Source organism: Mercenaria mercenaria, chromosome 13, assembly GCF_021730395.1.
Source record: "Mercenaria mercenaria strain notata chromosome 13, MADL_Memer_1, whole genome shotgun sequence".
NCBI lineage: Eukaryota > Metazoa > Mollusca > Bivalvia > Venerida > Veneridae > Mercenaria > Mercenaria mercenaria.
Window position 1 is genome coordinate 56,953,465 of NC_069373.1, and position 20,060 is coordinate 56,973,524.

General features: G+C 35.3%; 2 protein-coding genes across 4 annotated transcripts in view; one reads left to right on the forward strand and one right to left on the reverse strand.

The window, feature by feature from the left end:
* Positions 1-1,645: 1,645 nt before the first annotated feature.
* On the forward strand, positions 1,646-13,541 carry LOC123529964 (ankyrin repeat domain-containing protein 16-like). 3 transcript variants are annotated; one of them, XM_053521914.1, is made up of 6 exons: positions 1,646-1,905; positions 3,734-3,831; positions 8,210-8,361; positions 8,936-9,097; positions 9,372-9,450; positions 12,811-13,541. In XM_053521914.1, the coding sequence occupies exons 1-6, from the start codon at positions 1,661-1,663 to the stop codon at positions 12,966-12,968; spliced, it is 894 nt and encodes a 297-aa protein (XP_053377889.1). In that variant the 5' UTR covers positions 1,646-1,660; the 3' UTR covers positions 12,969-13,541. The 3 variants fall into 3 exon arrangements, with proteins under 3 accessions (XP_053377889.1, XP_053377890.1, XP_053377891.1); XM_053521915.1 differs by having other exon boundaries at positions 1,763-1,905; positions 3,714-3,831; XM_053521916.1 differs by having other exon boundaries at positions 1,769-1,905; positions 3,771-3,831.
* Positions 13,332-20,060, reverse strand: part of LOC123529965 (uncharacterized) — a 71,246-nt gene continuing 64,517 nt past the window's right edge. Inside the window, exon 4 of the mRNA XM_045310605.2 lies at positions 13,332-19,777. Within this exon, the coding sequence (XP_045166540.1) occupies positions 19,557-19,777 (221 nt within the window). The 3' untranslated portion in view covers positions 13,332-19,556. The remainder of the gene's footprint in view (positions 19,778-20,060) is intronic.

Genomic DNA, 20,060 nt, shown 5'->3' on the forward strand with positions numbered 1-20,060 from the left:
ATTGTTATGAAATTTTGATAAAATAACGTATTTTGAATCGAGAAATATACTATCAGGAACAAAGAGAAACTGTCAAGGTACTGGATTTGTATTCCGTTTTTCGAAATAAAATATAAATAACTACATAAATCTTCTACATATATATAGTTCGTAATACGTCATTTACTGCACGAGAGTCATCTTACACCCCGGGGTGTAAGATGGATTTTTCCAGCACCGGTAAAAATACCGGAAATCCCCGTCTGGTATGTGAGAATTTATGATCTGATATTTTATAGAACTTTGTCATCCCTCAGAGCCGTGAAGGGATGGCGGCAGTCAAAAGTTATCTCGCAGTCCACACAGCTGATTATTTTCATTATTCATGTGACGAGCATGCGTGGAAAGCCATGCCAATTATTTTTGTTATTCATAATACATCTAAACATACTACATGCATAAATTATGTAAAATTTAGTTACGCTTTTCTAAAGTTTATCCTTGCTCTTTAGATCCCCATAAAGTGTCGATTATTTGATAATTTTTAACATGAACCATTTGGTAAGTTAACAGCCTGTGACAGCATGGGATTACGATGCCTATGTCATGGTATAGAACTTGAATATTAAAACGGGGAGAAAGTGTGTAGGTGGCCGGGTAGCTCAGTCAGTAGAGCATCGGATCGGTATTCCGAGGCCTCAAGTTCGAGTCCTGGTCTAGCTGCACATTTTGCTCACCCTGTGACATTTGGCGCCCAACATGGGGCTATGACTGCATTACACTGGTTAGTCTCAAACGTCTGTAATTGCTTACTATATATAAAGTACCCACTGAAATTCGAGGACGAATTTCAAAATGGTCAGGAAACATGTTACGGTATAGAACTTGAATATTAAAATGGGGAGAAAGTGTGTATAGGTGGCCAGGTAGCTCAGTTGGTTGAACATCGGAATGGTAATCCTAGGCCCAGAGTTCGAGTCCCGGTCTGGCTGCACATTTTTATCACCCTGTGACACCTATAATTATCATGTTGAATAACTTATGTACGATTCATTGAATTAAAACGTATGAAAAGTAAGAAACACGACATTAAAGTGAAATAATTACCTAATTAAAGTGTACAGGAATTAGTTTTCTTTGCATTATGTCTGTTGATTTAATATCTTAAAGAATAAACATGATACTAATAGTGTCTTTTAACTACGATATACCTTACGCCAAAATAGAAACGCTACTGAATCACCAGTCCTGTCATGCAGATAAAGATACTAATCGGCACGACCGTCGTGCGAATAAGAAAAATAATAGGCATGTCCGTCATGCCAATAGACACCTCAGTTAAACTTCGTAAGCAGCTTTTTTAACACAAATCTTGATTATCTATATGAATGTAAGCAACTTATCTAAATTAAAGTACAATATTTTAACAGAAAAATACTTCATTCATAAATAAATTGACTACTGTATAACTAGAAAAACCCTAGCGGATAGGCTAGGTGTCCTGTTACCGGACGGCTAGAATGCAGGCTAGGCATTGGGTTACCGGATGGCTAGACACTTTTAGATATATACAGGTATGTCTGGCTAACTTAGCCTAGCTCTTTGCTTAGACAGCCTGATTCAACCCATGCCCTTCAGATCTGTACCGATTACTGCAGATTATAGGCCTGTTCTGTATATAATGCCAGTGCTGATCAAGAGTTCCAAATTATTGCAAAGGAATTATGAAATTAAGAACTACAATAAAAAAGTTGTGTTCATTGAAATGATTGTTCAATTGTGTTGTCATTTTTATGCATTCAGGACACCGCTGATGTTAGCATGCACCAAGGATGATCTTTCTGTGGTCCAGATTTTAGTACAAAATGGAGCAAACCTGAACCTAAAAAACAAAGATGGATGGAACTGTTTCCACATTGCTGTGAGGTAAGTAATTAAACAAATTAACACTGCTTCCAAATTGATGTTTGGTATGCATACATGTACTCTGACTTCTTGTTGTAAATAAAATCTGTAAAAAGATCCTTTGGAAGCATAGAATGCAGCCAAGAACAATAAAAGCAGACTTGGGTTCGATTGAGTGTGTTCATGAGAGGTTATGAAATGTGCAGCACCTCACATGCCCCCTAGCACCAGCTTAAGCGGAGCTCTATTACACATCTGTTGACTGGACTCCATGATCCCAAAGGACTAGTAAATATAACAACACTGCAAAGGCAAGTTATAGGTAGTACATGTTCTCTACTTCCACAACTACAAACACTGCCTCTGTTACCTAGTGTTAGAGAGCACCTGCTACAAGTGCAGGAGGTAGTTGGTTAGCTCTCATGCCACAACATACCAAAGATGTAAAAAATGGTACTATTAGCTTCCTAGTTAACCCTCAGCATTAAGAGGATAGTCTGGGACTGGTCAGCCCAGTGTCAGTCGAATGTGACTGGGTGCTACACTGCTACATATACGAGTAGATACTGTTGTATACATGTCATAGGATAAAATTGATGAAAAAAAATGCTAAACCTGAACACTCACATTCACTTCACATCTGTAAGGCAAGTTGTACATGTTCTCCACTTCTATATTGCTGTAAGTGAAGTTGTATATGTTGTATACATTCATATTGCTGTAAGATTAATAAATTTTCAAAATTTGAACCATCATGTATCCCTGATGAAGACCTTGTGAAAGATTGAAACATAGGATTAATAAAAAGTTATTAAAAACTTCTGTTGTTAGTTGTTCCACTTTACCTACTTTCATAGAACTTTTAAACTTGTAAATGCTTAGTCTTGATCTTCATGTGAGGAAGCCATCCAGCTGGCTTACGGAAGGTCGGTGGTTTTACCCAGTGCCCGCTCGTGATGAAATAATGCACGGAGGGGCACCTGGGGTCTTCCTCCACCATCAAAGCTGGAAAGTCGCCATATGACCTAAAAATTGTGTCGGTGCAACGTTAAACCCAACCAAAAAAAATGTTTAGACTTGCAGTCATCAAATTGACTAAAGAACATCTTGGCCTAGGGGGTGACATCCCATATAGGAGGATTGCCTGTGGTCAACACATGTCTGTATAGTTTTTTTGGGGTCAGTAGGTCAAAGGTCAATGTTACAATGACCTTGAGACTGAAATATGGTTTGTGACATCACGCTTCATGGAGAATTTTCTTTGGTCTGTATTTGACCCTTGTAGTTTTGGGGGTCAGTATTTCAGAGGTCATGGTCACAGTGGCCTTCGGCTTAACATAGGCTACCAGACAATAGCTAGAGAAAGTGTTACTTACAGCAGTCAGACTTCATGGTATCCTCTTGCAAGTGAATGACCCAAATGATTATGTGGTCATACATACCTCAACCCTTAACATGCTTTACACCATTGATTCTGCCTTTGCAACCAGTGTAGATCATGATCAGCCTGCACATACGTGCAGTCTGATCAAGATCTGCACTGTTCGCTATTAAGTCAGTATCTTTTTGGTAAACACCCCTTTTAACAGTTAATGGTACTGTCCAAATTGAAAGATGGGCAAGTTCAGTATAGAAATTTAGCAGGGTAAGGGTTAAAAGTGTGAAGTCATAACATATTTGAGTCTAAAAATTGTATATCCATCTACATCTGGTAGGCTCTCAGGTGAGCATAAATCACCATTATGTGTTTAGGTGCATCTTTATGTCAATGCAGTTATCCACTTTTTGCATGAAGTGTTATGCAATGATCTTTTGTTTTCATATTAAAGTGTGTAGATTTGTTTGACAGAGAAGGGCATTTACCGATTGTGCAATATCTTCTACAGCAAGACTCCTTACTGTGGGATACAGCAAGTAAGAATGGACGGACACCACTACACACAGCAGGTACCAGTATATAGTCAATGAGCCCAGGCTTTTTCTACAGGATATATTCTAGGTGTTGTGATGACTGTCTTATAACATTCATAGCTTCTGTTTTTCATGTGTCTGATTTTTAGCTTGCCAGGCTCAGCTCACCATCTGTTGTAGAAACATAAATCCTTCCGTATGTGGGTTTGCCATCATTAGCTCACCAGAACCAAAGGTTCAGGCTGAGTAATTAGTATAGATTGATAGGCCATTATCTGTTGTCCATTATCCAATTTCCTTAATATACATAAACATCTTCTCTCAAATTAGTGGTCAGAACTACAGCAAACTTGGTGTGTAGCATCCTGGCAACGTCCCCTCTCAAGTTTTTTAGCTCAACCTGAGCACAAATTTTCCAGCGTCCAGCATCGTCCGACATGCATCAACATTTGCCTTGCTAACACTCTAGAGGCCACATTTTTGACCTGTCACCCAATCTTTATGATACTTGCTAAGAATGTTTGTCGTGATAATCTCTAGGTCACGTTTGAAACTGGGTCATGTTGGATCAAAAACTTGGTCAGTAGGCCAGATCAAAGGAAAATCTTGTTAACACTAGAGTCCACAGTTTAAGTTGGATACTCATGAGAATTGGTCAGTGTTTGTCTTGATGACCTCTAGGACAAGTTTGAATCTGGGTCAGGTGGGGTCAAAAACTAGGTCACCCAGTCAAATCAAAGGAAAAGCTTGTTAACACTCTAGAGGCCACAGTTGTAACCCAATCTTTATGAAACTTGATCAGAATGTTTGTATAGATGATCTGTGGGACAACTTTTAAACTGGGTCATTTGGGGTCAAAAACAGCGTCAGTAGGCCAAATCAAAGGAAATCTTGTTTACACTCTTAGAGTCCACAGTTTTAAGTTTGAAACTCATGAGAATTGGTCAGAATGTTTGCCTTGATAATCTCTATATTGAGTTTGAATCTGGGTCATGTGAGGTCAAAAACTAGGTCAGTAGGCCAGATCAACTCTGGTGAGCAATATAGGGCCATCATGACCCTCTTGTTTAATGGTTCCTCTTGACACTGCTAAGGAGCAGCTAGGGCTAAAAATAGAAAAGTCTTTTAACAACTTCTTCTCATGAAATGCTAGATGGATCTTCATCAGACTTGGTATATAGCATCATTATAAGGTCCTCTCCCAGTTTGTTTGTTTGTTTTTTTGAATGGGGGTGTTTGGCCCAATGTAGGGGCCAGTAGAGCTGAAAATGAATATATCTTTAAATGACTTTTCATGAACCTGTTATGGATATTCATCAAATTTAGTCAGTAGCATCATTGTATTTATTTATTTATTTATTTATTCAAATGGGTGGGGGGAGCACTTGAGCTAGAGCTTTAAAATAAGAATAAAGTATTTAAGCAAACTTGGCCCTTTGTAGGGGACACTAGAGCTAAAAATAGAAATACCTTTAAATGACTGCTACTCATGAACTGCTTGATGGATTATCATCATCAGACATAGTCTGTAGCTTCTCTCTCAAACTTATTTAAACCTTCCTTAGAAATAAAGCAATGATTTACAGACACCTAAAAAACTTCTTCTTCTTTTTGTTGTGGTACAATCTGGAGGCCAGTGTCTTTAAGACAAATGACTGCTTAATACAGGTAGCCACTTCGACATGTTTTAACCTTTACCCTGCTAAATTTCTAAAATGGACTGGTCTCTCATTCATTTTGGGCAGTACCATTTAATATTTGAAGGGGTGTTCACAGAAAAATTACTAAATAGTGAAGGAAAACCACTTGCTACCAGACTGTACCTTATGTTACACAAAACAACAGTTTGACATAGATTATCCATGAAATCTAATCATCTGATTGAAGTTCTTATTTCTAGAGGCAACTTGCTTGTGAATGTAGTAAAAATATTAAGGAACAAGAACAAAAGTAAAAATCATTCACATACCACAATTGATACAACAGCTGCTGTATAATACATTTAATAGCTTAATGGCTGTCACTTGTTGACAATTATAAAAGTAAAATCAGATACTTTGGTAAGGCTTAAGTATGCTATTTGTAAAAAGTTAATTTGCAGGGTAGAATATTTTCAGTGCAAAGCACTGAACTTTGTTCAGAGTGAGCTATTAGTATAGGGTGGATGGTCCATTGTCCATCGTCCTGCATTACTTAAAAATCTTCTCTGAAACAAATGGTCAGAATTTTACCAAACTTGGTCAGTAACATCCTGGCATAAACCTCTATCAAGCATGTTCAAATGGTTAACAAGGGCCACTACAGCTGAAATTAGAAATATCTTTAAACAACCTCTTCTCATAAACTGCTAGATTGATCTTCATCAAACTTGGCCTGTAGCATCATTTTAAGGTCCTTTCCCAATTTTATTCAAATGGGGGCACTTGGCCATTTTTAGCTCGCCAATTCGAAGAATAGGGGAGCAATCCTACTCGCCCTGGCGTGAGCGTGAGCGTCACACAAATGTTAAAGTTTGCGTACCACACCAAATATTTTCAAAGTCCATTGAGATATTGCTTTCATATTTTGCATACTTGTTTACCATCATGACCCCAGTCTGTAAAAAGGAGGAGGCAACTCTATCAAGCATTTTGACTGAATAATGGCCCCTTTTCGACTTAGAATAATGTTAAAGTTTGCATACCACCCCAAATATTTTCAAAGTCCATTGAGATATTGCTTTCATATTTTGCATACTTGTTTACCATCATGGCCCCAGTCTGTAAAAAGGAGGAGGCAACTCTGTCAAGCATTTTGACTGAATTATGGCCCCTTTTCGACTTAGAATATGCTTATTGTAATGTTAAAGTTTTACTCATAGCTTATATTATACTATCAAGCACTGAAAATAGTCGAGCACGCTGTCCACTGACAGCTCTAGAAATACCTTTAAATGACTACTTCTCATAAACCTCTCAGTGGATCTTCATCAAACTTGGTCTGTAGCGTCATGATAAGGTCCTCTCCAAAATTTGTTCAGTTGAGGGGCACTTGACCCCTTTTAGGCACCACTAGAGATTTTGGGCTCGGTATATTATCTTTGAGCAAGACCACAGTGATATTAAGACTAAAAACAGTTTCTTTTTAATAACTAAATAATTCTTAAGCTTTCAGCCAATTATTGTAAATGTTCCCTAGATGTCCCCTATTGTTCTAGGGTCAAGAGGTCAAAGGTTAAGGTCACAGTCGCCTTGAGACTAAAACTGGTAACTGGAAAATGTTTAGAATTACACACATTGTGATCAAACTTAGTAACATTATTGTTTATGGTTTATATATGACCCCTGTGAAGATGACAGTATAGTTTAAACTGAAAATCACATACCTACTACAGACTGTCCATCATAAGGGGTGTATGCATTCTGCAGATGGCTTGTGATTATTATTCCGAACTCCTAACTGTGAGAAACAAAGTTCAGAATTATTGGACTTTGAAGATCATTTTTGATTTGGAGTCTGATTCAATTGGGTAAAAGACTAGTCTTAGACTGTCACTTTGCCATTGGTCAATTCAGAACTATATACCTAGAAACAGCCAATCAGATGCTGGAGTTCTGAGACTGGTTTGCATAATCAGCATATAGACTGTAGACTCTGTTGGATCCAGCCCGCTAAGCTGAATAGGGAGAGCGCGGGGTAGTTATTTCGATCCCCAGGCAGGGCATATGTTCTCCGTGATGATGTGATAAAAGACATTATGTCTGTAACCATTCGACGATTTGACCTCCACCTCTGATTCACATGGGGAAATAGGCAGCTAATTGCGGAGAACAGGTTTGTACTGATACAGAATCCAGAAACACTGATTAGGTTACCTGTCTGTCATTACATGACAGAAATACTGTTGAAAACTGGCATTAAACCCAAAACAAACAAACTAGACTATGTTGGGGTAAAACTTCTAATGGTTTAGAGTGCAAAATATAGATTTTACGTTCATTATCTGCAATATGCTAGTATTACCTACAATATGCTAGCATTACCTACAATATGCTAGCATTACCTACAATATGCTAGTATTACCTGCAGTATGCTAGCATTACCTACATGTGGTTCTGGGACGATCTGTGTATGAAAAGAAATGGAACCACTGCCTTACCCTTGCATGATCGTAAGAGGCCGACTAATAGGGTCTTAACATTTGGTTTTGCAGTAACTCTGTGATTCCAGCAGGTATGCAAATTTTGATTCCATACCACATGTTTTTATTTCGATGTAAATGAGCTGTGGATCCAAAATTTGTAGTCCTGTTTGGCGCCATATAACCTATACTGTGTTGGTGCACCGTAAAACCCAAATAAATAAATAAATACAATATGCTAGTATTACCTACATGATGTTGGCATTACCTGCAGTAAATTTTGTTATATTTCAGCACTGCATGGTCACAATGATGTGCTGGAGTACATGTTAAATATCTGTGGCTACGAGACAGACATGAAGGATAGTTGTGGCTCCACACCATTCATGGACACAATCAGAATTCAGGACATTGACACTGCGAAACTGCTAATCTCAAAACATAAGGTAACTGTGTCAACTACTGTCTTCTGTTGTACCTGTACTTATATTTGAGGGGACATACCTTCAGAAGTACATTGCAGTAGCAGTTAATAATGATGTCTATAAAATAGCATTATAGATTAATATTATTAAAGTTAATATTTTATGAGAAACAAGTAGTGCAGCTAAGGAAGACAGTGTATTTAAGTGGCATATGGAATATGTAAACAAGTCAAAATAATCTCTTGACTCATTTATGCTAAGGGAGAGTTGAGTGATCTGCTTTTACTTAGTATTATTATTATTATTGTAATAAGTCATTGATGTTGACCATTTATGTGATACTAATATAGGCAGTTAACATATAGTTTAGGTGCAAATTTTGCTGGAATTCTGTTTTATCTTTATAAAGGTCTTCATGCAAAAATATGTGGCACACTTATACATATATTTCATGTTAAATTAATTTTCAAGATAAGATAGGATAAGATAAGTTTTATTTTAAGTCGGTAAGACATATAACAGTACACATAAGCTCCGACTGAGCTTTTTAACCGATTACAAAGAACATTTTATTTTAGAACCTATTCTATTCTAGGCAGATGTTACAGTGGAGGACAATTTGGGAAGACAGGCCATTCATGTAGCATCCCAGACAGGGGCTTTCAAATCTATACAGTATCTGGTGAAGGTCTGTAAAGTAGACCCATCTGTAACATGTTCTGGAAATGGTGCTTCAGCTTTACATATCGCAGCAAAGGTTACACTTGATTTACACTTTTTATCATTTTGTAGTCATTACATGCTTGATTGTTATTTAAGGTAGAGCAGGTGAATTAGAAGAACTTACCAACACAAAGCTATAATTTGTAGTAAAGGTCATTTAAATATGCCTTTTGTGTGATGATGTCACAGAGAAGTTCTGGGACCAATCCTTCTCAAGTATGAATTATGATTATTTGGAATACCATCATCATGGTCATTTTGTTGCTTTTTTATTGTCATGTATAACTGTAACTTAATTATTATTTCAGGAGGGCCATGTGTCTGTTTTACGAATGTTACTGGACTTTGGTATTGACAGCAACATTACTGATGCTAAAGAAAGAACTGGTAGGCAAATTAAGGCAATACTAGTGTTTATTTCATAGGGGCGAGGGTGTATACATCTGTTAAGTCTAGAGTTAGAGATTTGTCAAAATAACAAGAATCGTCAGAGTTTTTGGACATTTTTAGCTCGACTTTACGAAGTATAAGGAGAGCTATCCTGCTCGACCTGGCTTCGGCGTCTTTCCGCGTCCCCACCTTGGTTAAAGTTTTTTTACACTTTCTTTTTTTTCAACTTACCTCTGTAATTACTTGATGGATTTGACTCAGACTTGAAATACTTATTCCTCATCATCATCCACATCATCTGACATAAGGGCCATAACTCTGGCACCAATATTTTATGAATTATCCCCCCTTTTCACTTAGATTTTCAGGTTAAAGTTTTGATGCACTTTTACTCTATCTCTGTTATTACTGAATGGATCTGATTCAAACTTAAAATAGTTGTTCAACATCATCACCCACATCATATGACACAAGGTGCCTAACTCTGGCACAATTGTTCATGAATTATTCCCCTTTTTACTTGGAATTTCAGGTTAAAGTTTTGGTGCACTTTCACTCTACCTCTGTTATTACTGAATGGATATGATTCAAACTTAAAATAGTTATTCAGCATCATCACCCACATCATATGACACAAGGTACATAACTCTGCGACCAATTTTTCATGAATTATTTCCCCTTTTTACTTAGAATTTTAGGTTAAAGTTTTGATGCACTTTCACTCTGTCTCTGTTATTACTGAATGGATTTGATTCAAACTTAAAATAGTTGTTCAACATCATCACCCACACCATATGACGCAAAGTGCATAACTCTGGCACCAATTTTTCATTAATTATTCCCCCTTTTTACTTAGAATTTTAGGTTAAAGTTTTGATGCACTTTCACTCTGTCTCTGTTACTACTGAATGGATTTGATTCAAACTTAAAATAGTTGTTCAACATCATCACCAACACCATATGACACACGGTGCATAACTCTGGCACCAATATTTATTGAATTATGCCCCTTTTTGCTTAGGATATATAGTGTTTTGATACATTTTATCTTTACCTCTCTTATTACTTTAAGTTGATATTTTTGACATAGACTCAGGCTATTCTTCATCCACAATTGGAGTCATTAAACACTCCAGTGACAGCTCTAGTTTCCTCAGATGTGCCCAGTTTCACTATCCAGCATTGAGCGCGCTGTCTCCTGTGACAGCTCTTGTTAGCTTGTCTATTCGAAGAATAGTCTAGCTATTCTACTCACCCTGGCCTCGGCATCGGCGTCACACCTTGGTTAAAGTTTTGCATGCAAGTACATACAGCTATTATTTAAAAGCATATAGCTTTAAAACTTATTTTTTTCTTTTTCTAGGTCAATTACCAACCTCACTGGTTCAAGTTCCATAACTCTGACATGTATTTTGAGCAAATTATGCCCCATTTTGGACTTAGAAAATCCTGGTTAAAGTTTTACATGCAAGTTACTATCTCCAAAACTAATGCAGATATCGAATTGAAACTTCATATGTGTCTTTGTGGGTTATAAAACAAGTTGATAGCATCAAGTCCTATAACTCTGACCTGCATTTTGGCCAAATTATGCCCCCTTTTGGACTTAGAAAATCCTGGTTGAAGTTTTGCGTGCAAGTACATACAGCTATTACTAAAAGGCATATAGATTTGAAACTTATTTTTTCTTTTTCTAGATCAATTACCAACCTCACTGGGTCAAGTCCAATAACTCTGACATGCATTTTGGCCAAATTATGCCCCCTTTTGGACTTAGAAAATTCTGGTTGAAGTTTTGCATGCAAGTACATACAGCTATTACTAAAAGGCATATAGATTTGAAACTTATTTTTTCTTTTTCTAGATCAATTACCAACCTCACTGGGTCAAGTCCCATAACTCTGACATGTATTTTGGGCAAATTATGCCCTCTTTTGGACTTAGAAAATTCTGGTTAAAGTTTCACATTGAAATTACTATCTCCAAAACTAATGCAGATATTGAATTGAAACTTCACATGTGTCTTTGGGGTTATAAAACTAGTTGATAACATCAAGTCCCATAACTCTGACCTGCATTTTGGCCAAATTATGCCCCTTTGGACTTTGAAAATCCTGGTTTTAGTTTTGCGTGCAAGTACATACAGCTATTACTTAAAGGCATATAGATCTGAAACTAATTTTTTCGTTTTCTAGATCAGTTACCAATCTCACTGGATCAAGTCCCATAACTCTGACATGTATTTTGGGCAAATTATGCCCCCTTTTGGACTAAGAAAATTCCGGTTAAAGTTTTGCGTGCAAGTTACTATCTGCAGAACAAATGCAGATATTAAGTTGAAACTTCACATGTGCCTTCAGGGTTATAAAACTAGTTGACAGCATCAAGTCCCATAACTCTGACATGCATTTTGGTCAAATTATGTCCCCTTTTGAACTTAAAACTCTTTCGATTTTTTAACATTTTGGGTAATATTTTCCTGCTTCTGGGACAATATTTCGAATAGTAAAGCATTGGCTGTCTTACGGACAGCTCTTGTTTGTATGCCAAACAGGATTTTCCCGTGCTTTTGCCAGTGCTTGAAAAACATGTCTTACGACCCGGGTAGTAAAATGACTTGCATGCTGAAATTTATGAACAAAATTTATGTGTAAATTCATATGCTACTATAATACATGTAAAATAATGCTTTAAAGAAAATCATTTGTTTTATTTTATTTCTTCGATTAATTGAAGAAAATGATATGGAAGAGAGAAGAATTTATCACTAGTTGAAGGTGAGGATGGAAATATCCTGCTCTTGGGCAACTGTTTTGCGGTAACAAGGTTACCAAACAGTTACCCTCAAGCCAGATATTTCCATCCGCACCCTCAAGTAGTGAAAGATTCTGATAATCTCAAACTGAGGATGGGATTTCCTTACCAACAACTTAACCTTTACCCTGCTAAATTTCTAAAATGGTCCATCATTCATTTTGGGCAATACCATTTATTATTCGAAGGGGTTTCACTGAAAATTTACTGACTGAATAGCGAATAGTGCAGACCATGCTCAGCCTGCACGGACATGCTGATCTTGGTCTGTACTTGTCACAAAGGCAAAATCAGTTGCCGCCAGCAGGCTAAAGGTTAATGAGCATGGTAGATTTAGTTTCCAATCATTTGGTTCACTGTTGTTTTCAGCAAAAATTATATATCCACTGACTAATGTATAAAGTAGTCTGTGACCAGTATGAGACAAGTGATATAAGATTATCTAAATATGTATTTTAAAACTTTCAAAATACTCCTGTCTCGGGTAAGAAAATTGATTCTACATTTTGTAATTAAGATTCACATTATTGACTTTTTTTCCAGCTCTTCATATAGCAGCTGGTGCCCAGCATGCAGACTGTGTCTGTGTTTTGTTACAGCATGGTGCTGACTGTAGAGTGGATTGTTCTGGAACCAGTCCTAAACAGCTGGCTGTGAAACAGGAAGTAAAACAGGTGTTTGAAGACTTTGAAGGTACCTGAATGCAGAAATGTTCTAGAAAGACATCATACTCCATCTGATCCTTCAGAGGAACTACTGAAAGAGCATTCATCATGATGCCACCCTTAAATAAGTATGGCTGTGTTCCACATATGTCAGTTGAAAGACAATTCATGCACTTAACACTTTCTGGGTGTTTGAGAATAAGCTCTTCCTGCAACACTTGCATCAAAATTTGAAATGTGTCTTGTGCATAATTTTCTTGATAAAGTCACTGGCTGCCATTACATAACAGAAAAAAACTTCTGGGCGGGTTTCATTTTACACCAGCCAGTGTTTGGTGCTTCAGTGATTCTTAGCGGGAAATGATTAGTGATTGAAAACTCACAGAACAGAAATAGCAGTACTTTTGACAGTATTACTTTTATTGTTTTATATTAAATAAAAGACAAACATGCATATCAATAGTATACAAAGCTTTTTACATGGAAACCTTGCTAATGCTATTTCACAGTAGCTGCAGAAGAAGAAGACGTTCATTTTGTTACATACTGCAATATGATTACAAATAATCTTGATTAAAGTACATGTAATAAATATATATGTGTAAGTAGGTATAGACTTTTATATTGAGCTGCTTTTACTGAAAAAAAAACAAAACAAAAACAAAAAAAATATGCTAGCATCTTCTGTTTCTTTGAAATACATGATTAACTTACATGAGGTTTTAAGATCATAATTTTACTGTGTGAAGAGTTAATGTATGTTAACAAAATTACATGTCAATTGATTACAGTTAGAGCAATAAATTTGTAAATATAATTTCTGTTGTCCAAAAAATTTGCGAAAAGATTTAGATTTTTTTTATCATAGTCGTAAGCTACATTTTCATCATCGTTCTCAATTTGAGAACTATCTCAGCTCAAAGTTGTGCAAAAGTGTATTAGTAAGTAAAAATCTTCAAAAACTCTTTTCCTTATGCTCTGGATAAAGTTTGTTAAATAGTATGATTTTTAGATTGTGTAAACCTTGCCTAGCTAGAGTCAATCTCACTTCACATTTGAATGGTATAACAGCATGTCTCGACTAGCACAGCAGACCTTTAATGGAATACATTCTTTGAAAAATTACTTTCGAGGTAGCTCTGTGTTGCTAAAATACTTGAGGAATTTAATGCTTAAATACTGCAGAAACAGAAGATGCTTGTATACAATGCATATCGTCTAATACTACAAAATAAACATTCTCATTAAAATCTGTTTGTGAATGAATGGAAGATGAGGCTTTAAACAATCACATCTCTTATATACTTCTAATATATATAGAAAAGAATGCTATATCATTTATTTTCTGAACATTTTGATGTTCTAGTCCAGTTCAGCAATTTCTTTAAAACTTAAAGTCCTGTACAAATGTGTTTTAAACCTTTTACTCTTTGTCTATCGGGAACATCTGTAGGCCTGACAGAATAAAATTTACCTATAGCCGCCACTACTTCTTTAAAGATGTATTGTGCTCAAATTTCTTACTTAAAAGTATGAAGAATTACTATACAGTAAGTATGTAAAAATAAACAGGTTTGTGTATATGAACAGTGTGTTAAGTTTTGAATACTACACACTTACTTAAAATGTAAAGTACACATAGCGTGAATTTGTGCAATGTCACTAAAAAAACTGGATTTTCTAAAGATAAAATTGATGTTATATTATGACATTTAATTGTTACTGTAGTTTCAGATACACATTAAGTGTATTTATTAAACCAACTTAAATATATTTGATGATGGATTTCTAGATTTTAAACAGTATCTTGTAATGAAAATATTTTTGTCCAAGGTGAGCATAGTACATCTTTAAAGAATTTGGGACAATCGCCTCTTTTCATGGTAATCTCGTCATTGCTTTGACAAATTAATTTTTTCAGTAAATACTAGTCATATAATTCGAACTTGTTCTAGCTACCAGGACACACTTACAAAGCCAGTCTTGATCATTTAATATATATGTGATGTTATTTACCCAAACATTCTTGAAATGAATTTAAAACATCTATAGGCAGTGTCGAAATTTAAAAAAATAACACATAACAATACCAAGCATAAGACTATGTACATCTACCATATGACTAGGGATATAATATTATTTAATACAATTGTAATTGTAATTGTAAAGAACAATTTGTGTATGAAAAACAGGCACTAGGATGAGGTACTGTTAACAAGGAAATGTACACCAATCAAAATTTTGTTTTGCCAAAAAAAATAAATAAATTTTTGATATTTTGAAATGCTAAGAACCTGATATACCTTTTATTTTATTTACATTTTAAACTAATGAATTGTGAAGTGGGAAAATTTAACCTGAAATTTTGCATGAAATTTTGAATCGTGAAAAATACGTACATTTCCATGTGTACAGTAAAGATAACAAGATGCATGACGAGCAGGTGTGACAAACGTAAAATAGAAACATGATGAATTTATTGTAAATTGTTGCTTCTGGAATATTTTCAACATTGAAATGTTGGCACCTAGAAAATATTGAGTTGAATTAGTCATCATTCTGTTACATGTATTTTTTAATACAATTTTTGACATTAGAAGTACAGTTTTCAGAAAATATGTTTCTTTAATTGATTTTTTTTCTCTTTCTAAATCTAGAACTTGGACTTATTTATTGAAACAACAGACAAATTTTTGTATGCACTCGCGTCATTTTGAATGATAATTATTTTCATCAACAGATTCTTTATGTTCTTATATTTATAGATCTAGAAGACCAAAGAAATTAACAATTCTTCATAAGTGTGGCATAATCTTGATCAATTTGTATTGACATATAGAACAATCTCTAACTAAATATGCCATTTAAGCAGCTTTTATTCCAGCTCCACATGACACTGGTAGCCACATGACACTGGTAACATGCTGTGTTATATGAAAGAAACAGATGTACATATCTGCAGTTGTTTACATTAACTTAAAGTCTAAAAGTAATTATAAATTTGCACATACTTTGCAACAACAGTTTGAAATTTTACTCATTTCATCTGTGTAAACACTGGCTTATTAAGGTGATACTATTTCTGGATAACTGTCTGAACTACTAGCTTTAATAGTTCAAATTCTAGACTTTTTTTGATACTTTTATAGATATAAAAGGCCCTATAAAATATTGATGGTGTATGTGTAACTCATTTAGTTGTGCATTTTAATAAGAAGAAAGATGTGGCAGCTGTTGAATACAAATGTATTGAGAAACACATTTGACTATGGTAAATTAAACATTGTAACTGTCTTACCAGTAAATTCCTTATAATGAAAATCTCCATTACAGGAATTTGACATCTACATTTTATCCATCTGCATGCATACTTTGAAAAGATTTCTTTTGTCATTTTTGTACATACTTTATCAGCTGTCTCTACATGTACAATAATGCTCCGACCCATTTAAAATTTTACACTCACACATACACAAAAAATATACCAAGAAATAAAAGCATTTTAATTTTTGCATAAACACATTTTACAAAAAACAAATCAATGAGAAATTAAAAAACAACAAAGTAACATAGATTAGCACACTGATATGAGCTGCGCCATGAGAAAACCAACATAGAGTGTTTGCGACCAGCATGGATCCAGACCAGCCTGTGCATCCACGCAGTCTGGTCAGGATCCATGCTGTTCGCTAACGGTTTCTCTAATAGCAATAGGCTTTGAAAGCAAACAGCATGGATCCTGATCAGACTGCTCAGATGCCCAGGCTGGTCTGGATCCATGCTGGTCACAAAGCCACTATGTTGGTTTTCTCATTGTGTGGCTCATATAATTAAATTAATCATTTTGTAGGGTGTAAGCCACAGAACATTGACTTAAATGAATTCTATGTTTCATGTCAAGTCACACAACAAGTCACACAGTCTTAATAATTGCTGTCATTAGAATAACTGGTTATAACTCGGTTATACTTGACAATATGCTTGACAAGAATTGCATTTTAGAAGCCTGATCTAGGGTATTATATACACTGTGACACAGAAACTGAATGATGTGATCACTAATGGCTGTGTTACTGGCACAATCGTCTATCAAGTTGTGAAGGAAATGCTTCTGTGCAGGATTTAACGTCCAACTGACTGCTCTCAACACTAACCATAAGCAGTCTTGGTTTGGAAAAATTTCATTGTATATATAGGCTGAAAACTTTTTCATCCTCAAGATGTTATAAATCTGTAAACGTATTTGAATGAAATCTGTAATCTGTAAACATGTTTTCTATGTATATCTGTTTGACTTGCTGCAACTTGCATGACATACATGTATTTCTTTAATAAATAATACACTAAACAATATATATATGAGATTACAAACAAAATGCACATCTTTACATTGAATACGCAGGAATATGACATTAACTGTAACACAAAATGTGTCTGAGCCAATAAAACTTGAGTTTGAAGATGCAGCCATGCCATTGGTCAATTTCAAATTTGCACTCTGTAATGACCAATCAGATGCTAGAATTTATAGACAGGTCTCCAAATCATTTTTTTTATAACCATGGACCCTGATTTAGCAAACAAGCAAACTAAAATGAGCCTCAGTCTCTTTACATATTATAAACACATTTACATATATCCTACATATATTATGAATGCCATTATGACAAAAAAAACCCCAACCCCCATACAATTCATTTTGCCCTGAACTACTGCTGACAAACAATTACTGGGTAATGATATTTTTGTTTTGTAAAAAAAATCAAGCATTGTAAGGTTTACAGGCATTTGATGTGCAATAACCGGCAATGTTAAATGTAATTATGTTGGGTCTGTATTAGCTCAAATTCTACTAATATACAGTTTTGAACTTTTCTTCAGAGCATTGTTATGTAATCTGACCTGCATCAGAAATATTATATAATTAATTTTTTATAGGTTGCAGAATGCATCATCTCACACAACAAAAAACATGTAACTCTGTTGTATGGATTAGAGATATGAATTATTTTTTTTCCAGTTGGCCAGCTTTTTGTAGCAACTGCAATATCATAATTTGATGCACCATTTTTGAATTCTGACATAAAAACTTAGTTGTTTATTTTGTTCAACATTTTGTGCGGAATGGGGTCACTAGTCAAATCAGAATCCATTTAATTACAGTTGAAATAAATTCCTTTATTCTGCAATGTTGATAAAAGAATTGCGTTTAGCATATGGTAGCTGCAGGATAAATTGCAACATCTTTTAAAACACAGTACAGTTTAGTAGTTTTACCCTAGAGGTATTCTGTGCTTATCTAAGGTGTAACCTAGACTGCAACAATAACAATATGAAAACTGTGATTATTTGAACAAATGGTATACACCATGAGGTAATGAGGCTATATATAAACATCCTACACCAGACCTCTTACATTCAGCTATTGTCACATACACCAGACCTTTTACATTCAGTTATCCTCACATACACCAGACCACTTACATTCAGCTATCCTCACATACACCAGACCTCTTACATACAGCTATCCTCACATACACCAGCCCCCTTCTATTCAGCTATCCTCGCATACATACAACACTCACTCTACATTCAAAGTTATGATTTTAAGAGATGGGATAAGCTTGAAGTCACTGTATTTGGTCACAAAAAGGGACAAAAAAGCAAATAATTCTCTATCTGTTAATTGATTATAGACATGTCATGACAAGCTGGAGCTGTTACCTGGACCAGTCCAGTCTTTTTAATAATCCTGTGTTTGTTGACCTTGATCAAAGGTTTCTACAGATATACTGAAAGATTGAAGCAATAGCATTTAGAAATGGTATTATTTGAGTCACAACTGTTATATGAATACCCATAACTCTTCATTCTTGTTTTACTAACCATAGTTGAAGTAAGTTTCATTGAACCAAACTGATATCTCTCTGAATCAGATTTTTTTTTTTTTTTTTTTTTTTTTTTTTGTTGTTGAAAAATTTGATGAGGGGTATTTTATTTGCTTACTACAAAAATTGTTTGACGTGCAGTCCTATTTCAAATAACTTTATTCCTGGGAATATTGATCTTTCACTAAACCTTAATTGACATGAAAAATGTTTTGAGCTTGTTTTAGGGTTGTTGAGAGCAAGTCACATGATTACCTGAATAATAGATAGTTTTTCATTTAGGACTGCGTCCTTTCATTCAATCCCATTTTTATATAGGACTGAGTCGCATTTAATTTTGATGTACAAACATTTTGCACATTTAATTTATTAATGCATTATTTGACTTGATGTTAGTGTGTCATTTCCATTTGAGTGTTCTAACCCTTGTCAGATTTTTACATTTTAGCATCTACTGAATACTGGCAAGAAGAACCACAGCACAACCCCAACCTGACTTACTACTTAGTAAGGTGTTTAAAGAAACTTAAATGTCGTACAGCCCTGCTTTTATCTTACTTAGACCACACACTTTCTCTTTTTAAAATGTATAAATTGGCGCAGTTCAGCATCCTTCATTTATCACAATAAGCCATGGAGGAATGATTTCTGATGCCTGAATCGCTTATTACAGCCAGGTATACCGTTCAGATGTCAATTAGTTAAACGTCATATCTTTCTAGATAATTTCAATTAATTAAACAACTATTGTAAGAAAAATTGTAATAAGGGTAACTAAAAGAGAAGCTGTAGCTAGTGTTGATCCATTTTCATCATCAGTTGAGGTACCCGTAGCAGCGGTATTTTTGCCTTTTTCTGGTTTGGTTTCGTAGCCTTGATCTGATTGGTTACTTTCGCCATCATCTGTAGCATCGATGTCAACTACTGTGTCATCTGGGTTATCTTCATCTGTCGTCTCTGCAATAAGAAAGAACTCAACAGTTGGAAGGTATATATAAGAGGTAAAAGGTGTATACAAGATGGAAGGTAAATGTTAGAGGTTGAAGGCATTTATAAGAGAAGGTTTATATAGGAGTTGTCTTATGGTTGGCTTGTTTTTTAGTTGGTCAGTCCATTGATAAAAGTTTTGAAGCCAACAACTTCCTTAGTTTTGAAGTGAAACTTCATACAGGTGATCACCTTGGCACAAAACGTGAATAAGTCCGTCTTTATGTCATTGGAGGTTTTTGCACTGATGTGC

What these genes read in the sequence shown, in the direction of transcription:
- LOC123529964 (XM_053521914.1), top strand. Translation starts at nt 1,661, where the DNA reads ATGCCAGTGCTGATCAAGAGTTCCAAATTATTGCAAAGGAATTATGAA. An exon ending in GACACCACTACACACAGCAG is followed by an intron (nt 3,832 to 8,209) that starts GTACCAGTATAT and finishes GTTATATTTCAG; the next exon opens with CACTGCATGGTCACAATGAT. An exon ending in TGCTAATCTCAAAACATAAG is followed by an intron (nt 8,362 to 8,935) that starts GTAACTGTGTCA and finishes ATTCTATTCTAG; the next exon opens with GCAGATGTTACAGTGGAGGA.